Source organism: Triturus cristatus, chromosome 3_1 (genome assembly GCF_964204655.1).
Source record: "Triturus cristatus chromosome 3_1, aTriCri1.1, whole genome shotgun sequence".
NCBI classification, from domain to species: domain Eukaryota; kingdom Metazoa; phylum Chordata; class Amphibia; order Caudata; family Salamandridae; genus Triturus; species Triturus cristatus.
The window spans coordinates 883,775,537-883,793,427 of NC_140583.1; the positions used below are offsets into that span (position 1 = coordinate 883,775,537).

The 17,891-nt window shown below is 41.4% G+C and overlaps 1 protein-coding gene across 5 annotated transcripts in view; it reads right to left on the minus strand.

Moving 5' to 3' along the window:
- Window positions 1-209: 209 nt before the first annotated feature.
- XIRP2 (xin actin binding repeat containing 2) overlaps window positions 210-17,891 on the minus strand; it is a 1,007,304-nt gene continuing 989,622 nt past the window's right edge. For all 5 annotated transcript variants that reach the window (XM_085645384.1, XM_085645388.1, XM_085645386.1 and 2 more), the window contains 2 exons: window positions 15,131-15,264; window positions 210-2,933 (listed from right to left, as the gene is read on the minus strand). In XM_085645384.1, coding sequence (XP_085501510.1) covers window positions 15,170-15,264 — 95 coding nt within the window. In that variant the 3' untranslated portion in view covers window positions 210-2,933; window positions 15,131-15,169. The remainder of the gene's footprint in view (window positions 2,934-15,130; window positions 15,265-17,891) is intronic.

Below are 17,891 nucleotides of genomic sequence, written 5' to 3' on the forward strand. Positions count from 1 at the left end.
GTGACATTCAACCCTGGAACCTGTCTGGGCAAGCTAATCCATACTAAATTACTTTTTTATATCTTTCTTTAACAGGTAGGATATACAACTGTATTATTTTGTCTTTATTTCTCAGATTTAGATCCGCTCTACAAAAATCTTGTGAATATAGAGAATACATTTTAGCTAAAACAATCAAATCCTTCTAAAGAAAATGGATGAGACAGAAATTGAAACATACATTTTATTGTGTGCAGTCGGATTATATGTAGCTCCATCATGCAAGATAAAATATTGTAATAGCAGCACAAATGCAAGTACAATTTAAGAACACAAATACTTTAGTTGAACATGTTTATATAAGATTTCTTGATCATTAAAAGTGGATTTTCTTTACACTGTATTTACTGTAGTCGTCTGTTTTGTAGGTTCCTGACCCACAATACTAGGTTTTCTTTCACTTCACAATGAAATAAAATACCATCTATACAGCTGTCAATGACACCACGTATATATCATGATAATGAATGTTTTCTAGAAAAGTGCTCTAAGGAACAAGTTTAGGAACACGGACTGTCAATCCTCCAAACATGTTGGGCCTTCATACTGTGCATAAACAGCATTCCTAGTACATGTCTAAAACCATGCCAAGTGAATTACACAAATGTACATAGACCAGACATTGTTACACTTGCTCTCCTTTTATTGCACACCAGGTGCGAATTAACTCATATTGTGAAGAATAATGTACATAGAACTAAATCTAAAATGTAGTTGAAGTTTAATTGATAACCGCAAACAGGTAGACTCCCATCTAAATTAACAAAGGTGTATTTGTGTGTGTACATGTGAGAAAGGTTTTTTGTGTTATATAGTCCCAATAAATGATTTAATCAAAAGTGGATAATTTTGCTTTTCCATGACCCACCCATTTCAATTTGAATTACAAATTTGACTGTTACATTGAGTACACTTCACCAGTGATTCATTCCTTCGAAAACAAATGTTGCTTACAATAATTGTGTGTCAAATACATTGGAGCTGATGCAACATGTCATATATGTGTTCATTTTTCTGCAAGAGCGATTCCATTACATTTTCTCAGCTGAAAACGTCATAGCCAAACATTTAAGGAAATAGTTTTAAAAAGTATTACAAAATAGAATTCAATACAAGGATTGACTTTATCTAGAAGTATGCTTTGAACGATCGAATAAAAAATAAATCTACAAGCGCAAATAAAAGAGGGAATAGCCTAACATGAATCCAATATTTAAGAAGAATATTTTGCCCACCAAGATGTCTTAATAAAATACCTATTTAAAAACAATAGTTTTATTAAAAATACATGCTATAGTTCATAAATTCTGAGTCACTTGCATACGTTAGTCTGCAGACTGATTCTCACCATAACACTGATGTCTTTTAATCTGATCTTCAAAATGTAACTGGTCAACATTCCCCCTTTCACAGTATGACAACGAGAAGAAATGTAAACATTTTCCGAATTTTGTAAATGTGTTTCATCCATATTTCTAAGTTTATGACAGTAGATCTGGACATTCTGTCATAAGATTCATGGGCCCAATTCACAAGCTTTGTGTTGTGATGTAATCTTATGGTGCTCTTAGCTCACATATGGACTTCTCGGGTAAGCTAGGAATACTACCAGAGTAAGTTAAACCTAGTTATAGAGAACTCCTTGCGAGTTGGGCCTATGCTTTTTTAGTTACTGGGCTGAAGAGACTCAAATAAAGGGATGGGAACAAGAAACAAGACTGATCAATCCATAAACTCATATCCTCAGTGGCAATTACTGCATGATCAGAAGCAAGTGTTTCACTTCTTATCTGCCACAAAACTGGTATGCTATTTTGATGGATTTTTAGGTAAGCGGGGTCCTGAAAAACAAACATTTTCATCCAATATTTCAGTACTTTCCTTTGCATTTCTTTTCATCAGGTGCAGTAACCTATGGATATACACTTTCATACTTATCACAAAAAAATGTGAGAGGAATATCTGACCCTTGAGTCTGAGTTACAAGCCTATGAGGTCTCTGTGCATAGAATGTGAACTCATGATAACTTGATACTGTTAATGTATTAGAAGCATGCATGTCATGATATTGGAATGCAGCTACATTAATATCAGTATTACTGTTGTTATTATTGCTATTTATGTTACTTAAATCCTTATGGTTTTCTATATCAAGCTCATCATCTACACTAAATCCATTTTCCTTCACATCACTTTCTACTACAATCTCACTGCCTTCCTCAGCATTCACTCCACTTTCTTTTCCATCTCCAGGATCATCACTTGGATTTACTTCCTCAATCACCGTCTCCTTTGCCTGGCCATTCTTCGCATTATCGTGTGCTTCAGTTTCCCAACCCTGGGCTCCATCTTCCAAATTAGAAACCAGGGATGATACATTTTCACCGGGACCTGGCATTGCTCTTTTAGTTGATGCTGAAAGGTTGCCTTCTATCTCCGTTTCTGGTACTAATACATTATGTGAATCAGCATTTCTAACCTGAGGTTCATTCTCTCCAGGGGGCCATTTTGGTTTCCCCAATTTGATTTCTTCTTCAATTGCAAGTGTTTTCTTTTGCTTGTCACTTGATGGAGGCCATGCAATTCTTAATTTACCCCTTTCCATTGTTTTCTTTAAATTATCTTCAAAATCGTTATAGTACTCTTGTTCAGCATGACTTTGTAACACCGGCTCAGTTTCTATTTCTGTATTTGACTCCATGACTGTTATTCCGCAGGAATGAGTCCCTTCACTGTCAGTGTTATTGACTGAGCTTCTTTGGACTTTAGAATTCCACTGCTCTTTATGTTGCTTTTGGCCAAAACCTTCATAATAATTTCCTTTAGACTTAAAAAGTTGTTTAAAATGTGGCTTGCAGTATATCTGACCATGTAGTGAGGCATAGTTTCCCAATCTGAGGAGACAAAATAATGCGTAAGCACATGTGCAGATATCATGGTTTAATTATTTTTCATTAATAATTGACACAACTGCAATGTAAAACTATGGGCATTGGAAATAACCATATATTTCTTGAAGTACACAAATGTCAGCTACATGTAAAGCTGCAGTTTACCAAAGAATGTTTTAACATGTTAAACACAGCAAAAGCTTTGTGAGATGTCAATTGGAATGATTAAAAAATGCCAATTTGTTTTGCGTTTGACTTCAAGTGTGAGACATGCTGAGCCTGCTTTTGATTATGCATAAAAGTACATGCCCTTCCTTTTTAAAGCAGACTCTGATGGTGCAGGGCTGCTCCAACAGGAGAGCAGAGCACTTGGCTAGCAGTTAATGTTAATTATGATTTGTTAGGCGACTAATACCGACAGGTCTCTAAGCGCTGTGAGAGAGTAGCCAAAGCCCACCCCGATGAGTGAGGGTTAGACCCAGGTCAGTGTCTACGTTATGTCTAGGCCTCTGTGAAGAGGAAGGTCTTCAGTTTTCTCCTGAATGGAAGGAGGGCTTGTTCTGACCGGAGATCTCCTGGTAGCTTGTTCCACAGCTGCAGGATCAAGACCGAAAAGGCTCACCTCCCTTTAGTCGTGTTGTTGAACCGTGGACAGGCCAACTGGCCTCCCTCGGATGACCGAAGGGTGCGACCGGGGACATATGTCCTTAGGAGCGCCTTGATGTATCCTGGGCCCTGCCCATGAAGGGCCTTGTGGGCAATGCAGAGGCCCTTGAAACTGGCTCGCTGTTTGAAGGGAAGCCAATGCAACTGTTGCAGCAAAGGTGTGGCCCGGGCCCGTCTGAGGAGCTTAAAGATCAACCTGGCAGCATCATTCATCGCAACTTGCAGCTTGCCTAGCAGCTTTTCCGGTAATCCAATATATAGCGCATTGCCATATTCTCGGCAGTGAAAGGTATATCAAAATTAATAACTGTTAGAACCTTCATCCTTAGGGTGGTCTTCCCCCAAAACATTTGCGTTTTTCCCTCATGTTTTGCAGAATCTTTTTGTTGGCTTTAGGACTCTGAGCACTTTACCACTGCTGACCAGTGCTAAAGCAGATGTTCTTCCCTAAATGTGTGTGCAAATGGTGTATAGCTGACTGCCATATTTAGTTTACTTATAAGTCGATTGTAAAGGGGTATACCATATACCCAAGGCCTGTATATGAAATGCTACTAGTGGGCCAGCAGCACGGATTGTGCCACCCATACCAGCAGCCTTTCAAACCTGTGTCAGGCCTGCCATTGCAGTGCCTGTGTGCGCAGTTTACTGCTACTATGACTTTGTATTTCAAACTACTTGCCAAGCCATAAACTCCCCTTTTATTTCACACAAGCCACCCCCAAGGTTGGCCCTAGATAGCCCTAAAGGCAAGGTGCTATGTATGTAAAAGGTAGGAAATGTGCTTTTGAATCTTGCATGTCCTGGTAATGACAAACAGCTACATTTGTTTTCCACTACTACGAGGCCTGTTCCTCTCATACGTTAGCAGTGGGAATTCCCTTATATACTATTAAGTGGTAATTCTTGATCAGAGAGGGGTTGCCGTTTCATGTTTTATATCGTTGTAATGGTAATGTTGCTGGTGAAGTTGGATTTAACCATACTGTTTTATAAATGCCACTTTTAGAAAGTGGACATTTCTCTCCACCAACTGCTCTATCTGCCAGCCAGCCTTACTCGAATAAACGTCTGTGATGGGCTACAGGTACACTTTGTGCATTCCCTCTAGAAGACCACAAACTCAGGAAGGAGAGGTGTGTCTGAGCACCCATTTACATAAATCTGCATTCTGATGGCCTTGTCTGGGCAGGATGGAAGGGAGGGGCTAACACTTCACTGAATAGGCAGTGTACATAGCTAGTCTGGAGCCAGGGCTTGGAAGTAAGGGGAACCTGTGCACTTCAGAGAGCTGCTTTGAAGTCACCCCCACTTCAAAGGCACATTTGGGTATACGTACTGGGTCTCTGACCCCCCTCAAACCAGACACTACTGGACTGGCAACTGAAGCTCTAACAGAAGACTGCTGTGCTGCTTTAAGGACTCAACTGCACTGCTGATCTGGTAGGCCTGCTTTTCTGTTTGTTGTCCTGCTGCTGCCTGACATTGCTGAAAGAGAGCTGTACTCTGCCTTCACTCCAAGTGTGCTCCAAGAACTTGCTTGCCTCCTGTTGCTTGAGACTGGGATATCAAAGTCTCTATCTCTGCTTCTGTGCCTGGCTCATTGGAAGTGGGCCCAGATACCGGCAACATGGACTTTGAATCATCTACTGTCTGCGTGTAGCAGAACCGGTTTATCACCCCGGCTACGGGAGTAGAATTGATGCATCGCTCTCAGAAGCCATGCAACGCCTTGAGAACCCAATGCTTTGGAACCTACCATCACCGCCGCAGCAGCTTGGAGAGATCAACGCATTCCTCAACTGCATGGAGAAACCCAGCACCTCGCTCTACGGAACCAATGCATTGCCTTCCGGCATATCATCTACAGAACAGACACAGCCATCAACGCATGGAGACAGGGGAGTGGCTAAGATGGCAGCTCTGTCGGACATGCTGTAAAGAGCTACGCTGAGGCCTCCAAAGAATCTTGCCTTGAGGCATCCGATTCAAAGATGCCTGATATTGTGTATGCAGCTCCCCCTCCTTGACGGCTGCTGCATACAGGGGTGCTTGACTTCCCTCACCTAACCTTCGATGGCCGCTATTGGATTGGGCCTGGACTTTAGCAACAGGCACTGGTGCTCGCGCTGGGCGGCGCAACTCTGCTGGTCACACCACCCAATGCCACAACGGTATATTGGCAACACGTGCGGGCGTATGCACGTTTAGTGTAGTGACCTCTCTGCCCCCCTGGCTGACAGTTGGCTGCAGTGGCAAGACATGAACTGGAGCCTCTTTCCAACATGTTCGCAGTTACTGAAGAAGCCTCGGCTGATGATTGTCCTGGGACGGTGGCAGTGAGATCAAACCTGCTCCTTGAGGCTCCCCTCCCTGGAGTGGTACTACTGCGCAGAGCCCTGTGGTGCTGATTGCTGGAGATGTAAGGGCTGTGCATGGCCTCAGTACATGGAACTGATGGAACTGGCACAGCCTTGCTACGGTGGGGGTGGTCAAGGAATCATCACCCTTGCGCTGCCTATGCGCCTATGAACACCAGTCCTAAACTGAGAATAACATGGCTGATGCATATGGCTCATCCTAAAGCCAAAGGGCCTCCTCCTCAGAAGTCCATCACAGCTATGTTGGGGGCGGTGCCGTATCACGCAGATCAAATCAAGCAGCTGGAGACCACTTTGGAGAAGCACACCAGAATGTTTGATAAAATTCTGTAGGCCATTCAGGACTCAAAGGAGGCAATGGAGGCTCAACTAGGAACTAAACAGGTTGAGACAATATGAGCGGATCATGCCCGCCTATTGGAGCGAGTAGGTCAGGCCGAGTCCTCACTGGCCTCCCTTGCATCCACAATGAAGATCGTTCAAGAACAACTGAAAACTCTTCAAACTGAGATGTGAATACTGCAAACCAGGGCAGAGGACAAGGAAGGGCCCTTGTGCTGTAGTAATGTATATCTTTTAGGTTTTTTGGAAAGTGTTGAGGGCTCGAGCACGGAGTTATTCCGCGAATAATGGCTTATGACTACGGTCCTGGCTAATAAAGTACCAACATTTTTCTCTGTCAAGAGTGCACTGGGTCCCCAGCCGCCCACCAGCACCAGGGTCCCCACTACGCCCCATCATAGCTTGTTTACTTAAATTCCAGGACAAGGACTTACTCCTGCAATTGTTCAGAGCCAAAGGCCCTTGGACCTACATAGACAATAGCACCATCATGGCATATCAAGACTACACTACAGAGGTCCAGAGACACTAGCACCTATAGAGCAGTTAAGGCCCAACTGCGCACCTTGAATCTCCCATATGCCTTGCTGTTCCCAGCCTGCCTGCGTGTGGTGGATGCCAATACCACATACTTGTTTACATCCCTGGATGAGACTTGGCGATGACTTTGCTCCAAAGGGGTGCCCAAGCTGCCTGAACCTATGAAGGATGACCAGAGGGGATGCGGATACCATATTCTTCTTTACATCCCTGCACTGCTTTTAGTCTTTAAAAAAATCAATATCTCAAATTGTTCTTTTAGGATTTTTACAGTTTTGGTGTTCAATTATTTAGATCTTTTGTGGTGTTTTTATTGTTACTGTGTGTGTGGCTTGCACAAATACTTTACACACTGCCACTTTAGCTCAGCCCCACTCCTCTGTGTCAAGGTACCAGAGTGTGAGCACAGGTGATCTTTAAGTGTATATGTAGCTTACCCGGACTAGAGTTGTAGTTCCTGCTTGGACAAGGTGCATACCATGGCCAATTAGAAACCCCAGTTCTAACAATAACCACATATGTAATGTAGCTCCCAAAAGAGCATGTGTGGTCTGTCCATAGAGGAGAACATTTAACACAAATAGCCCTAAATTATTTGTGACATTGGGGGAGAGCGTTGCGTTGGACTTCAGTGACCAGCAGCCCCTTTGACTCTGAAGGGTCCACTGCAGTTCGCACCATACTTTACTTTGCTGAAGCTATTAGGTGCATGTGGGCACCCCGCAGGGCGAGGATAGCGTATGCCAGGAATTCAGTGACCATCAGGCCCTGGACTCTGAGGCGGGGTCAGCTGCAGCCCGCACCTTTCTTTAATTGCTGGTGATATAAAGTGCATTTGGGCATCACACAGTACAGGACATGCGCAGGACATACTCTGGCAAATCCCAGGCCAAAAGCTGTGCCCATCCACAGCTGGGCCACCCCCCTAACACGGAGCTATTGGACCTACCCCACTCAGTGAGATCTTTCCCTTTACTGGTTACAACGTTTGTCTGCTAAATGGGGTCACGCAAAGCAACGGAACCAATGGGAGGCTCTAATGCCTCGTGCAAAACCACCAGTATTGATGCTATGTTGGAGCGAGTTATTGGGGTAGTGGCAAAGGAAAATGTGACTTGACTGAACATAGGTTGTCTTTGGACCATGCTGGCAGCCTGTGGGACGTGACTAATAGTGCTAAGCTAGTCTGTGTAGGTGTCGATGATCAGGCGGAAGAACCCTCTACTTCTAGGAGTGGAGCACTACTAACTCCCTATGGGATACAGCACTCACACGATACTTCCTCGACTGAAGTTAATAGAAGGTTTTCCTTGATATCTCTAAGACTCGAGAGGGTAGTATCACCTGTCGAACTGGCCCCTACACTAAAGAAACAGGGTAGGTGTAGTGACGCTGCGAAAATGCAGCCGGCTCCATCTGGCCACTTTAAGGGGTCAGTTCCTCTTGCTATGGGAGAGTACGAGTTGGAGGAAATTTTAAAGGGGATTGAAGGGGTAATAGATGCCCAGCTGAACCCTATTAGAACTTGCTTGATCACGATGGAGTTATGTTTGAAGTCTCTAAAGAAAACACAATGTGACCTACCCAAGGGGGAGGAAGTCCCTTCTACCAGTGTAATTTCCATTGTGTCAGGTAAGAGACATGTTCAAAACCAGAGTATCCCTCTGAGAGGTACCCAGCCCCCAGTACCGGCCCCTTTTAGTTTGCTGCATCCTGTTCGGGGTGGGGAATATTTAGGGGTGGAGCAGAGGATAGATGATGCCTGCCAGGGAGACAGCCATACATTGAATAGTACTGTTATTCATCAGCCTAATGTGGCAAAATCTCAAGGGACTGAGTTAAAAAACCATGAGGTCAGGATGCCAACATCTCTTACCCATAGGCAGAAGTGTGTGTCAGCCCATAGACTCCATCTCCCTCCAGATTCTACTCATTTTATGGCCATTTTGGTGAATGCTCCAAGATGGTCTGCAGGGGTAGAGGAGACTACAAGCAAACTTATTTGTCAAGCCTCACACTGGTGCCCATCAAAGGGGGGCTTGCCTGGATGTGACAGTGGGAAAATCATGATTGCTAGGCGAGAGGCATGGCTGGGTTCCTGCCAGAAACTGTTTGATGGGGATTGCATTGTGTTAAATTTTAGACAGCCCCATATTGTGAGATGATTGACTTTTGGTAATTCTGTGAAGGGAGGGTCCAGCTTGGGGATCCAAGTGGTTTCATTGGGTTTTTTCTATCCTCCAGTTTTGGAGCACAAGATAACCGGGTGTAGGAATACACTCCCTAGAAACGTGGGCAGACCAGTTTCCCAACATATAGCTCAAGTGTTACATTGAAGTATAGGAATATATTTCAGGTATTGGAAGACATGGAGGTAACGACTGACTCAGAGTAGAAATTAGCCAACCCAAATAAAATTTAGCCCTGCGCTCTGATGTGGTTCAAGTTAAGCCTCCCACATATCTTAATATTTGTTACTGGAATATTGCTGTGATCAGTAGCATAAGGGATGATGTCACTGTTAGAAAAAAATTGAGAATTTGATATACTGGGTTTTCAAGAATCCTGAGAAATTGAACAACATTTTCTTCAGCTGGGTACTCCTCCTTTCTGCCGGCCAAACCTTGGCTGGAAAGAGAGCAAAAGGGGGCTGCTCACATTGATTTCTCTGGGGATTGGGTGTACACCTTTGCAGATTGCCACTGGTTTGGAAAATGTACTTGTTGTCAAATTCAATTTAGCAGGGTCCTCAAGCATTTTTCTGCTGAATTTTTATAATTCGTTTGATCGGATAACTCCCATGGAACACCTTGGCTCTACACAATATTTTTTGCAGTCCATGTAGGGAAATTTAAAGCTCCCTATTTAGTGGTCTTAATGAGCGAGTCTAATATTCACCCATGCCCTTTGGGCTGCTACAGTACTGAAGCTACATTTGAGGGAGGTTTTTAACAAGGAAGGCATTCTGAACACTCCACGGAGGGTAGTGGGCTAGATGAGTTGTTGGCTGATTTTAACTTAGTTGATAATTGAGAGGACTGGAAGGAGCTAATCGTTTTCACCTATAAAGTATAGAGAGGCCAACACGATTATTGATTATATGTTGGTCTTAGCTGTTTAGTTCAGTTTGTGCATAGCTTTGCTCTGCAGTGGTCTGAATTTAGTGATCACAACCCTCTTATCTTCCTCTTGCTTTGGGGGAATCCAAAGTTGAGACACCAAATTCAGGACCCACTAATGCAGAGATTATTTCTCAGGATGAGGTGTGACATCTAAAATGGGACACGGTTTCAAATTATGCTTTTTTTATTTAATTCTCTTTGCGATTAATGTAATTCTGATTTTCAATTGTGGCTGAGGGAAGCAGGGAATGATTAGGCACTTTTGGATGCATATGAGAAAATTTGTCCGCACATTAAGGATAAACTTAGGGCCACCAATAGTCGGGGACAGCATACAGGGGAGAGACAATTTGATTCCAACTGCTCAAGTTCCCCATTAACCGGACATTGGCACTAAAGAAATCTACGAGAGATAGGTTAGCAGTAGCAAAGAGATGGTAGGACTATAAGCTAGCCAAGGCAGTGCTCAAAATTGAGATCAGGGAGAAAGCTTGTAAGGACCTTGTTAATCCATCCCTTCACCCTAAGTAATAGTGCTCTATTCTGGCAAGTCATTAATCATACTTTTACTGAGGAATTGTGGGTAAAACACTTCACAGGGATTTATGAAAGTTTGAGGGATATAGCTCAGACCAAGTTAGTAGGTACTTCCAGAGAGGATATATTTGCCTACTTTACAGAGGAGGAGACTGAGGCCGCTATTGCCTCTATGTCTAAGAACAAGGACCCTGGCCCAGACGTGGTTCGGGATGATTTATGTAATGTTGACAAGGCAGCCTGGGTTAAAATTCTTGACACAGGTATTTAATGCAGCCTGGAGATAAGGCCCACTATATCTTGGTGAAGATTGGTCATTATGCCTGCATTTAAGAAGGGAGTCAGGTCAGATCCTAGATGTTATAGGCCAATCTCTCTGATTGATTCCACCATTAAGATCTTGGGGTTGGTGATTCTGGCGAGGATGGGCGATTCGTTAGAACAAGAAAATGTCATCTCTCCTTTAAAGTATGGATTTAGACAGGGGAAAGGGACAATTGATGAGTGTTTACATTTGCATTGAATATTCGGAAAGTATACAGTTGCCAAAAGAGGTTGGATGTACTTAGCCTTCATGGACCTATCATCAGCCTTTGATCGAGTTAATAGGGCAAAATTATGGAAGATGCTAATCGCTATAGGCCTGGATAGGAGCTTAGTTGAGTTTTTTTTACAAGAGCTCTATCTGGATCCAACTGCTTCAGCTAGATATAATCTTGATGGGTCATTAACAGCACCTATAAAAGGGCTGGGCTGCATTTTCCCCCCACTATTCTTTACCCTGTATATTACCAACTTGAGCACGGCTCTCCGTGGTGCTACCAAAGACATATCTTGGGCGGGGTCATTGCAAATTCCAGCACTGAAATATGCAGACAATACGGTTTTATTAGCTAGAACCACAGTGGGCCTCCAGAGGCTCTTGAACTCTTTTACAGAGGTCATGACGTTGCTTGCCTGGATATCAATTATTCAAATTCCCATACTATGGTGATTGGACAATTGAACAAGTTTCTCAAGAAGATTTTGAGGGACGAACAGGAGCGAACCAGAGTGCCAACTTTCCCTTACATAGGTTTCATTTTTGACGAAAGAGGAACATGGGATCCTCAAAGAAAGATCGAGGGAAATTTGATGGCTAGATCAGTGGCCTCTGTATTTGATTTTGAGAGAAGGTTGGGGCGAGACCAAATGACGCTTTGTGAAAAATTACCAACCCAAATGCCTGTCAATTGCAAGATATGGAAGGGATCTATCGGGCTATAAGGACTGTGGTGAGATACAGTTAGTGGAAAATAATTTTATTAGGAGTTTGCTGTCCCTCCCGCAATCCGTATCAAATTTTATTATGCATGAAGAAGTGGATCTGGATTTTATATTGGGTAAAGTAGCCATTTCCCCAATAGTGAGGTGGTTTAAAATCTGGGCAGGTCCTGACTTGGAGCTGAACCAGAGAATTATAAAAGATTGCCGTGGACAAAGGCCTTACCACCCTGTAGTTGCATTACATCAAAGTCTCCTTGGGAAAGTTGGGCTGTGTACCTCTTTTCGGTGCTCCTGAACAAATCAAGAAAAAAGATTTGCCCTGGATTAAAAATCATTTCATGGCAAGAATGAAACTTGAAATAGAAGAAAGGAAACTGCAAAAATGCACTGTGAGGGCGTATATCCTTTTGAAAACAGCCCCATGTATGGAACCCTACCTACGGGTGGTGTCCTCACATCATCATTGTTTTTTATTAACACATTTTACATTAAATCTTTTGCATTGGGTCTTAGCAGAACCTAAGGGCCACCATAATGTGGAAAGTTAAGGGGCGTGTTTGTGTGACAACTTTTCAACGCAAGGCGCAACCAGTTTTATCTTGTTTGTGATCATTATAGCACTCTGAGGCAGCATTCTATTTTACCATTATTGAGAGGCAAAGGGATCTTTCAGTTCAAACCCACCCTGATTTACTTGCAGATGTTGCAGTCTCCTATAGTATATTTTAGTGTGGACTGCTTTTTGTCAGGAGCATTGAGACTAAGAAGAAAACACTTGCCCCTTTTAGGGCCGAGATGCCCTGGCTCTGTTAATTGGTAATTGAAGACAAAGTTAGGCAGAAAATTAGTTATTATAATTTTGACTTGGGGAAGTGCATGGGGTTATTGGCATCGTGTCTAGGATACTTTTATTTGTTTTTAGAATTATTTTTAAGATGGATGTTTTACATGGATATGTATTTTTCCATCAAGCTACTTAATGGTTATTTATGATTTCATTGTAAAGATGGTGCTTTTCGCTGGTTACTGATTACTTGTATTTTATTATTTTACTTATTGCACCTTTTTGGAAGTAATGCTAGTTTGGTTTGTATGCTTTTTATGGATTACTGTTTAATCTGAGTAAAGACTTTGATGATGTGTTACATTGTGATTTAGTATGAGCTATTGGGTGGCTGACAACTCACAGGAGCATTCTATCATACAGAAAAACAATTACAGTCCTAATGTTTTAATTTTGTAGGTGTTTTGGTGAAATTAAGAATTCTTTGACCAGATTTTAAAATTTAACACACATTTTGAGACGTGGATGATTAACCACCTCACACATTCTCTAGACAAGGATGAATTCAATAGGTGATTATCTCTCTTGTACTGGTGGCAATTCAAATTGGCTTAGATTAATGAGTCAGATCCTAGTAAAAAGAAGTCTTTCTTTGATAAATAGAAAGTAGATGGAGATGTTGGGGGATTACATCATCTGCCCAAAGTGAGTGAATATCCCCTCTAGTGTAAAACGTACTCACTGGAGTATGCTCTGTAGACCTTTTCGTGGTAGGATATCTAAAGAAGGCCACTCAGATATTGCCACAAGCATATAAAAAAATGTGCTTATTCATTGAGAGGTATTTTCTGCTCAGGCATGTTTTTTAACTTATGAGTGATCATTTGCAGTTAGTTAATTTTTCTTCAGATTAATTTTTTAATGGAAGTGTCTGTGGCACTTTGATAGCTAAAAGGTAGCTACTAGTGGAATGTTCTTATATTATATTGCTTCAAAAGTAGCAGTGCTTAGGACTGACTAGTGCTTTCTAATTGAGTAGTATAGCTGGTAATCTCCTTAAACACCCATGAGTCATCTACTTATTAGATTTGAAATGGTGGGTGTAAGGAGTGAAGCAACAGTTAAACATGATGTTTAAACTCCTGTGGAATACATAACTAAGGATCACCAGATAAATCCTTAACATTCCCAATGCTGGAAAAAACTTGCTCATGGCTGTATCCATTCAGCCCCAAATAACTGGCTTCCATAGAGATGGAGGTCATTACAATGTTGGCATCACTTTTGCCTGATGGGGACTATGCTCTAGCAGTTGAAGCTTTTTTAGGGCCATGTAAAACTAGAGGATGATGTTAATTTATTAGGATGTTCTTTGAACACTAGTGCTAGAATTCTGATGTGAACTGAAGTCAAATGTAGGCAGACAAAAGTAATGTATGAACGAGTGTCGTGTGCAGGGGGGGGTGGGGATACCACCAAAGTAGTCCACAAGTGGCTGTGATTGCTGCCAACCCGTAGTCAAGATTTCAGAAAAAAATTTAAAGGTAAACCTGTCTTTAGATAATTTTTTACATTAAAATCAGAGAACAATATTTTGAACCGGGATGTGGTTTTGCATCCGAGTTAGTAAAAACCTGAATAGAATTGTTAACAGGAAAGTGAGATTTTTCTCACATCCAACTATTCAACTTTGAATGACCTGGGTCACAGGGACATTGTGCTGGCTTCATCTGGTGTTGTGGAATTTAAATGAGGTTCAGCACCAGGTTACTCCTACGAAAGACATTTGAGTTCCATATTGATTTATAACACGAAATATAAAATTATTCACTTGATAGAAACCATATTATATGAGAGATTGCAAATGCTCGAAAGATGGCGACATGAGATGTGTTTGTTCATCAAATATATGGAGTTTGACTTTTCTACATTTTTTATTTTCAGTGGAGATGTTCTAATACAGGTAGGTTTCTCACTGATTTTTAATGTTAGACTCTAGACTGAGTTTTACGGATCATGTTTTACACTGTTTAATGGATATTCATGCAATGCTATTTTTGTAACACGCCATTGCTTTTATACATGTAGTTTGCATTTCAGCCATTTCCATTGCAAGGTCAGCACTGAGAATATCATGTGTTTATTAATTATTAATATTTCCTGAAACACGATTGTGTACGTTTTATGTTCTATAAACACTGGTCATTTATACCACTCAGCACATAGTGAGATTTGCAATTCTGATCAGGTCAAGCTATTCTGTTTGGGCCAGAGTTTTATTTTTTGAAGACTGCTTACCTCCTTCGATGGGCTAGAGGGCTTACAGACATAGCCCTGTTTCTCAAGCATTATAGTGTACTACTTTCATATAGCTCCAAATAGCATTCTTCGAATTCACAATGATAAGCACAGTTGTCAACTTCGATGGAACGAAAATGACAGGGGTTCTGGAATTCCAATAAATAAAATTTACCTGCTCAATGAGTTTTCAAAAGAAAAGTGAGGTGCTTAGTTTAAAAACACCAAACAACAAAGGGTAAAATAAAGTTAAGTTCTGCTTACCTTAATTTACTGCCGCAATGTGTGCAGCAGAAGCATGTTTTATGGTAGATCTGCTTGTCTGCCACCAGGCATTCCATTGGATAAACTGTCTTTTGACACAGAAAACATGTTTCCTGCCCCTGAATTTGAATTTTCTAGAATGAAAGAAAAAATACACATTTTCCATTTCATAGTTGGGTAAAAGTTGCTTCTTGATATCAGTTCTCAAATACAATGGTGAGGAAAACTAACATTGTGTACATTTAAAATGTCAGTCACCACTGTGAGAAACCAAAATGAAAGTTTCTGAGACCGAAGTATACTTTTGAAAGTTAAGGCCAATGTGAATTGTAACCTATCCAAAATGTTTTAAATATTCCTTCAACATGTGTTACTTGTGGTTTTTCATGATTCTGTCAACTTGTCTGCTTGAATTACATCTACTCTGGAATCTCATTTCTTAACTACAGCATGACAAACTTGCATCCGAACACTGCAGACTATTCAGTATAATGGTGATATTTGGAAAAGAGGTTATTATGCTGTATAAAATAACTAGATAATTTGAAATATCCCAATGGACTCTTCTTTCTGTCTACCGTAAAGACTGCCAGATTATCTTGATGTAGGGATGAGACCTGGCTGAAACTTTTCAGTACAAATTTGAATAACCCCAATTTTTCAAGATGTAGTTTCAGGCTAGGCTAATACATTCTTTACATTTTTTAAGTCTTGAAGGTGGGAGTGAGGCCATTCCCGAAAAGGCAGATCCCTGCAGGGCAGTACATCAAAAAGTTGTATTCTTTTATGGTCTTTTGGGGCTGGGAGGATCCCGTTGAATAGTGCCTTCAGAGGAGTAAAAGATAGATTCAAGCCCTTGATACAAAGACATGTTCTATGGGGCCAGTGCAGCAGCTATTATGTTTAAATGAATATTAGACATAGCACAATGTTAGCTTACAGGAATAACTCCCACCTGCTTCGTATATATCGCAATGATACAGAAGTATGCAGTAGTTTTTCTACTATGTTCAAAGTGAAAAGTGTGCCTTGTTGTGTTGATATTGCCAGGTGAGTAAACAAATTACACAACACCCTTTAGAAGCCTACCATGTGTTTTTGTGTGCTATAGGAACAGTAGCTGATGGTAGTATTAATACTATGTCAAAAGCTCTGAGCAAGTAGTGTGGTGATGACAAGGAAAAGGGAATGAAGAAAAGAATGCACTACTTTGGAACCAAGGGTCCAATCTACACCAGGACTTTAAATTTAAAAATAAAGACAAGGATGCTCCAAATTCCCATGAGCTAATTCTAGATCCAAAGTCCCAGTGTACAAATGGATATTCTTAAGTCACCCTAATGCTCTGAAGACACTAACAAACATGCATGTGTTAATTTAACAAGAGTTCGCCCAGGCCTCATCGTTATCCATTTTTTAACACACAAAGAAGAGGAAGGGGGGGGGGGTCCGAGGGAACAAATTTTAAGACCTGCGAGTAGTTTTTTTCCCCAAATCGTACTATAACACACAAATCAACTCTCGGGTCTGAGCAACTTTAAAACTTGAGCATGAAAGCAAGGATACTATGTGAACACTGTGTCTGAAATGACAGTACCCTAGTGAGGAAAAGGGGAGAAATCCCTTTAGGACGAATGCCCTCACTCACTCGAAGGTGACATGCTTCATCATTTGGGCTTTCTCCTCTCAGTGGGAAAACCTAGTCCCACTGAGGGCTACAACCACCGCACTGAGAGGTGGGAGCTCAGGGATGTTTTAGGATTTAGGATACTTGGATCCCAAAGATGAGCACTAGCGTGAGGTGAGGGCGCAGCGCAAAAAGATAGTATTTTGTTTTAAAGAAGATGTGAAAAAGTGATCTAAAACGCTTAGATCACTTTTTCACATCTTCTTTAAAACAAAATACTATCTTTTTGCGCTGCGCCCTCACCTCACGCTAGTGCTCATCTTTGGGATCCAAGTATCCTAAATCCTAAAACATCCCTGAGCTCCCACCTCTCAGTGTGGTGGTTGTAGCCCTCAGTGGGACTAGGTTTTCCCACTGAGAGGAGAAAGACCAAATGATGAAGCATATCACCTTCGAGTGAGTGAGGGCATTCGTCCTAAAGGGATTTCTCCCCTTTTCCTCACTAGGGTACTGTCATTTCAGACACAGTGTTCACATAGTATCCTTGCTTTCATGCTCAAGTTTTAAAGTTGCTCAGACCCGAGAGTTGATTTGTGTGTTACTCATCGTTATCCACTCAATACTATTTTCAAATTGAAATTAATAGAGAACTGTGCAAGAAATTACACTTTTACTAAGTAATAAATATATAATCTATCTCTATTCTTGCAACAGTTCACGTATGTAAATACATAAACAGTCCATCATCAACTGGCCTTTTTGCATATGGGTGTCCCCAGCTGATATAAATATTAGATGTGATAGCTTTATTTTGTGAGTATCCATTACTTTGGTGTCTAAAAACTATGCATAGGTTGTAAGAATGTGTTGAATAGAAAATGGAAAATGATGAAATTATGAGCATCATTTAGCTGGAGAATTTGCTTTCTGACATCTTTACCCAATGTTGTTCTCGCTAACCTTTTTATAGAAACTCCATGTTCCATTTATAACGTATATTTTACCGAGCAGATATCATTATGGAAGGGAGCAGGCGAATAGCAATCAACTGTGCATTACAAAATGCAATGATCAGCTAAACATAATGACTGTAAGTCGAATTACAGCTTTTCATAAACACATTTAGAAATCTTG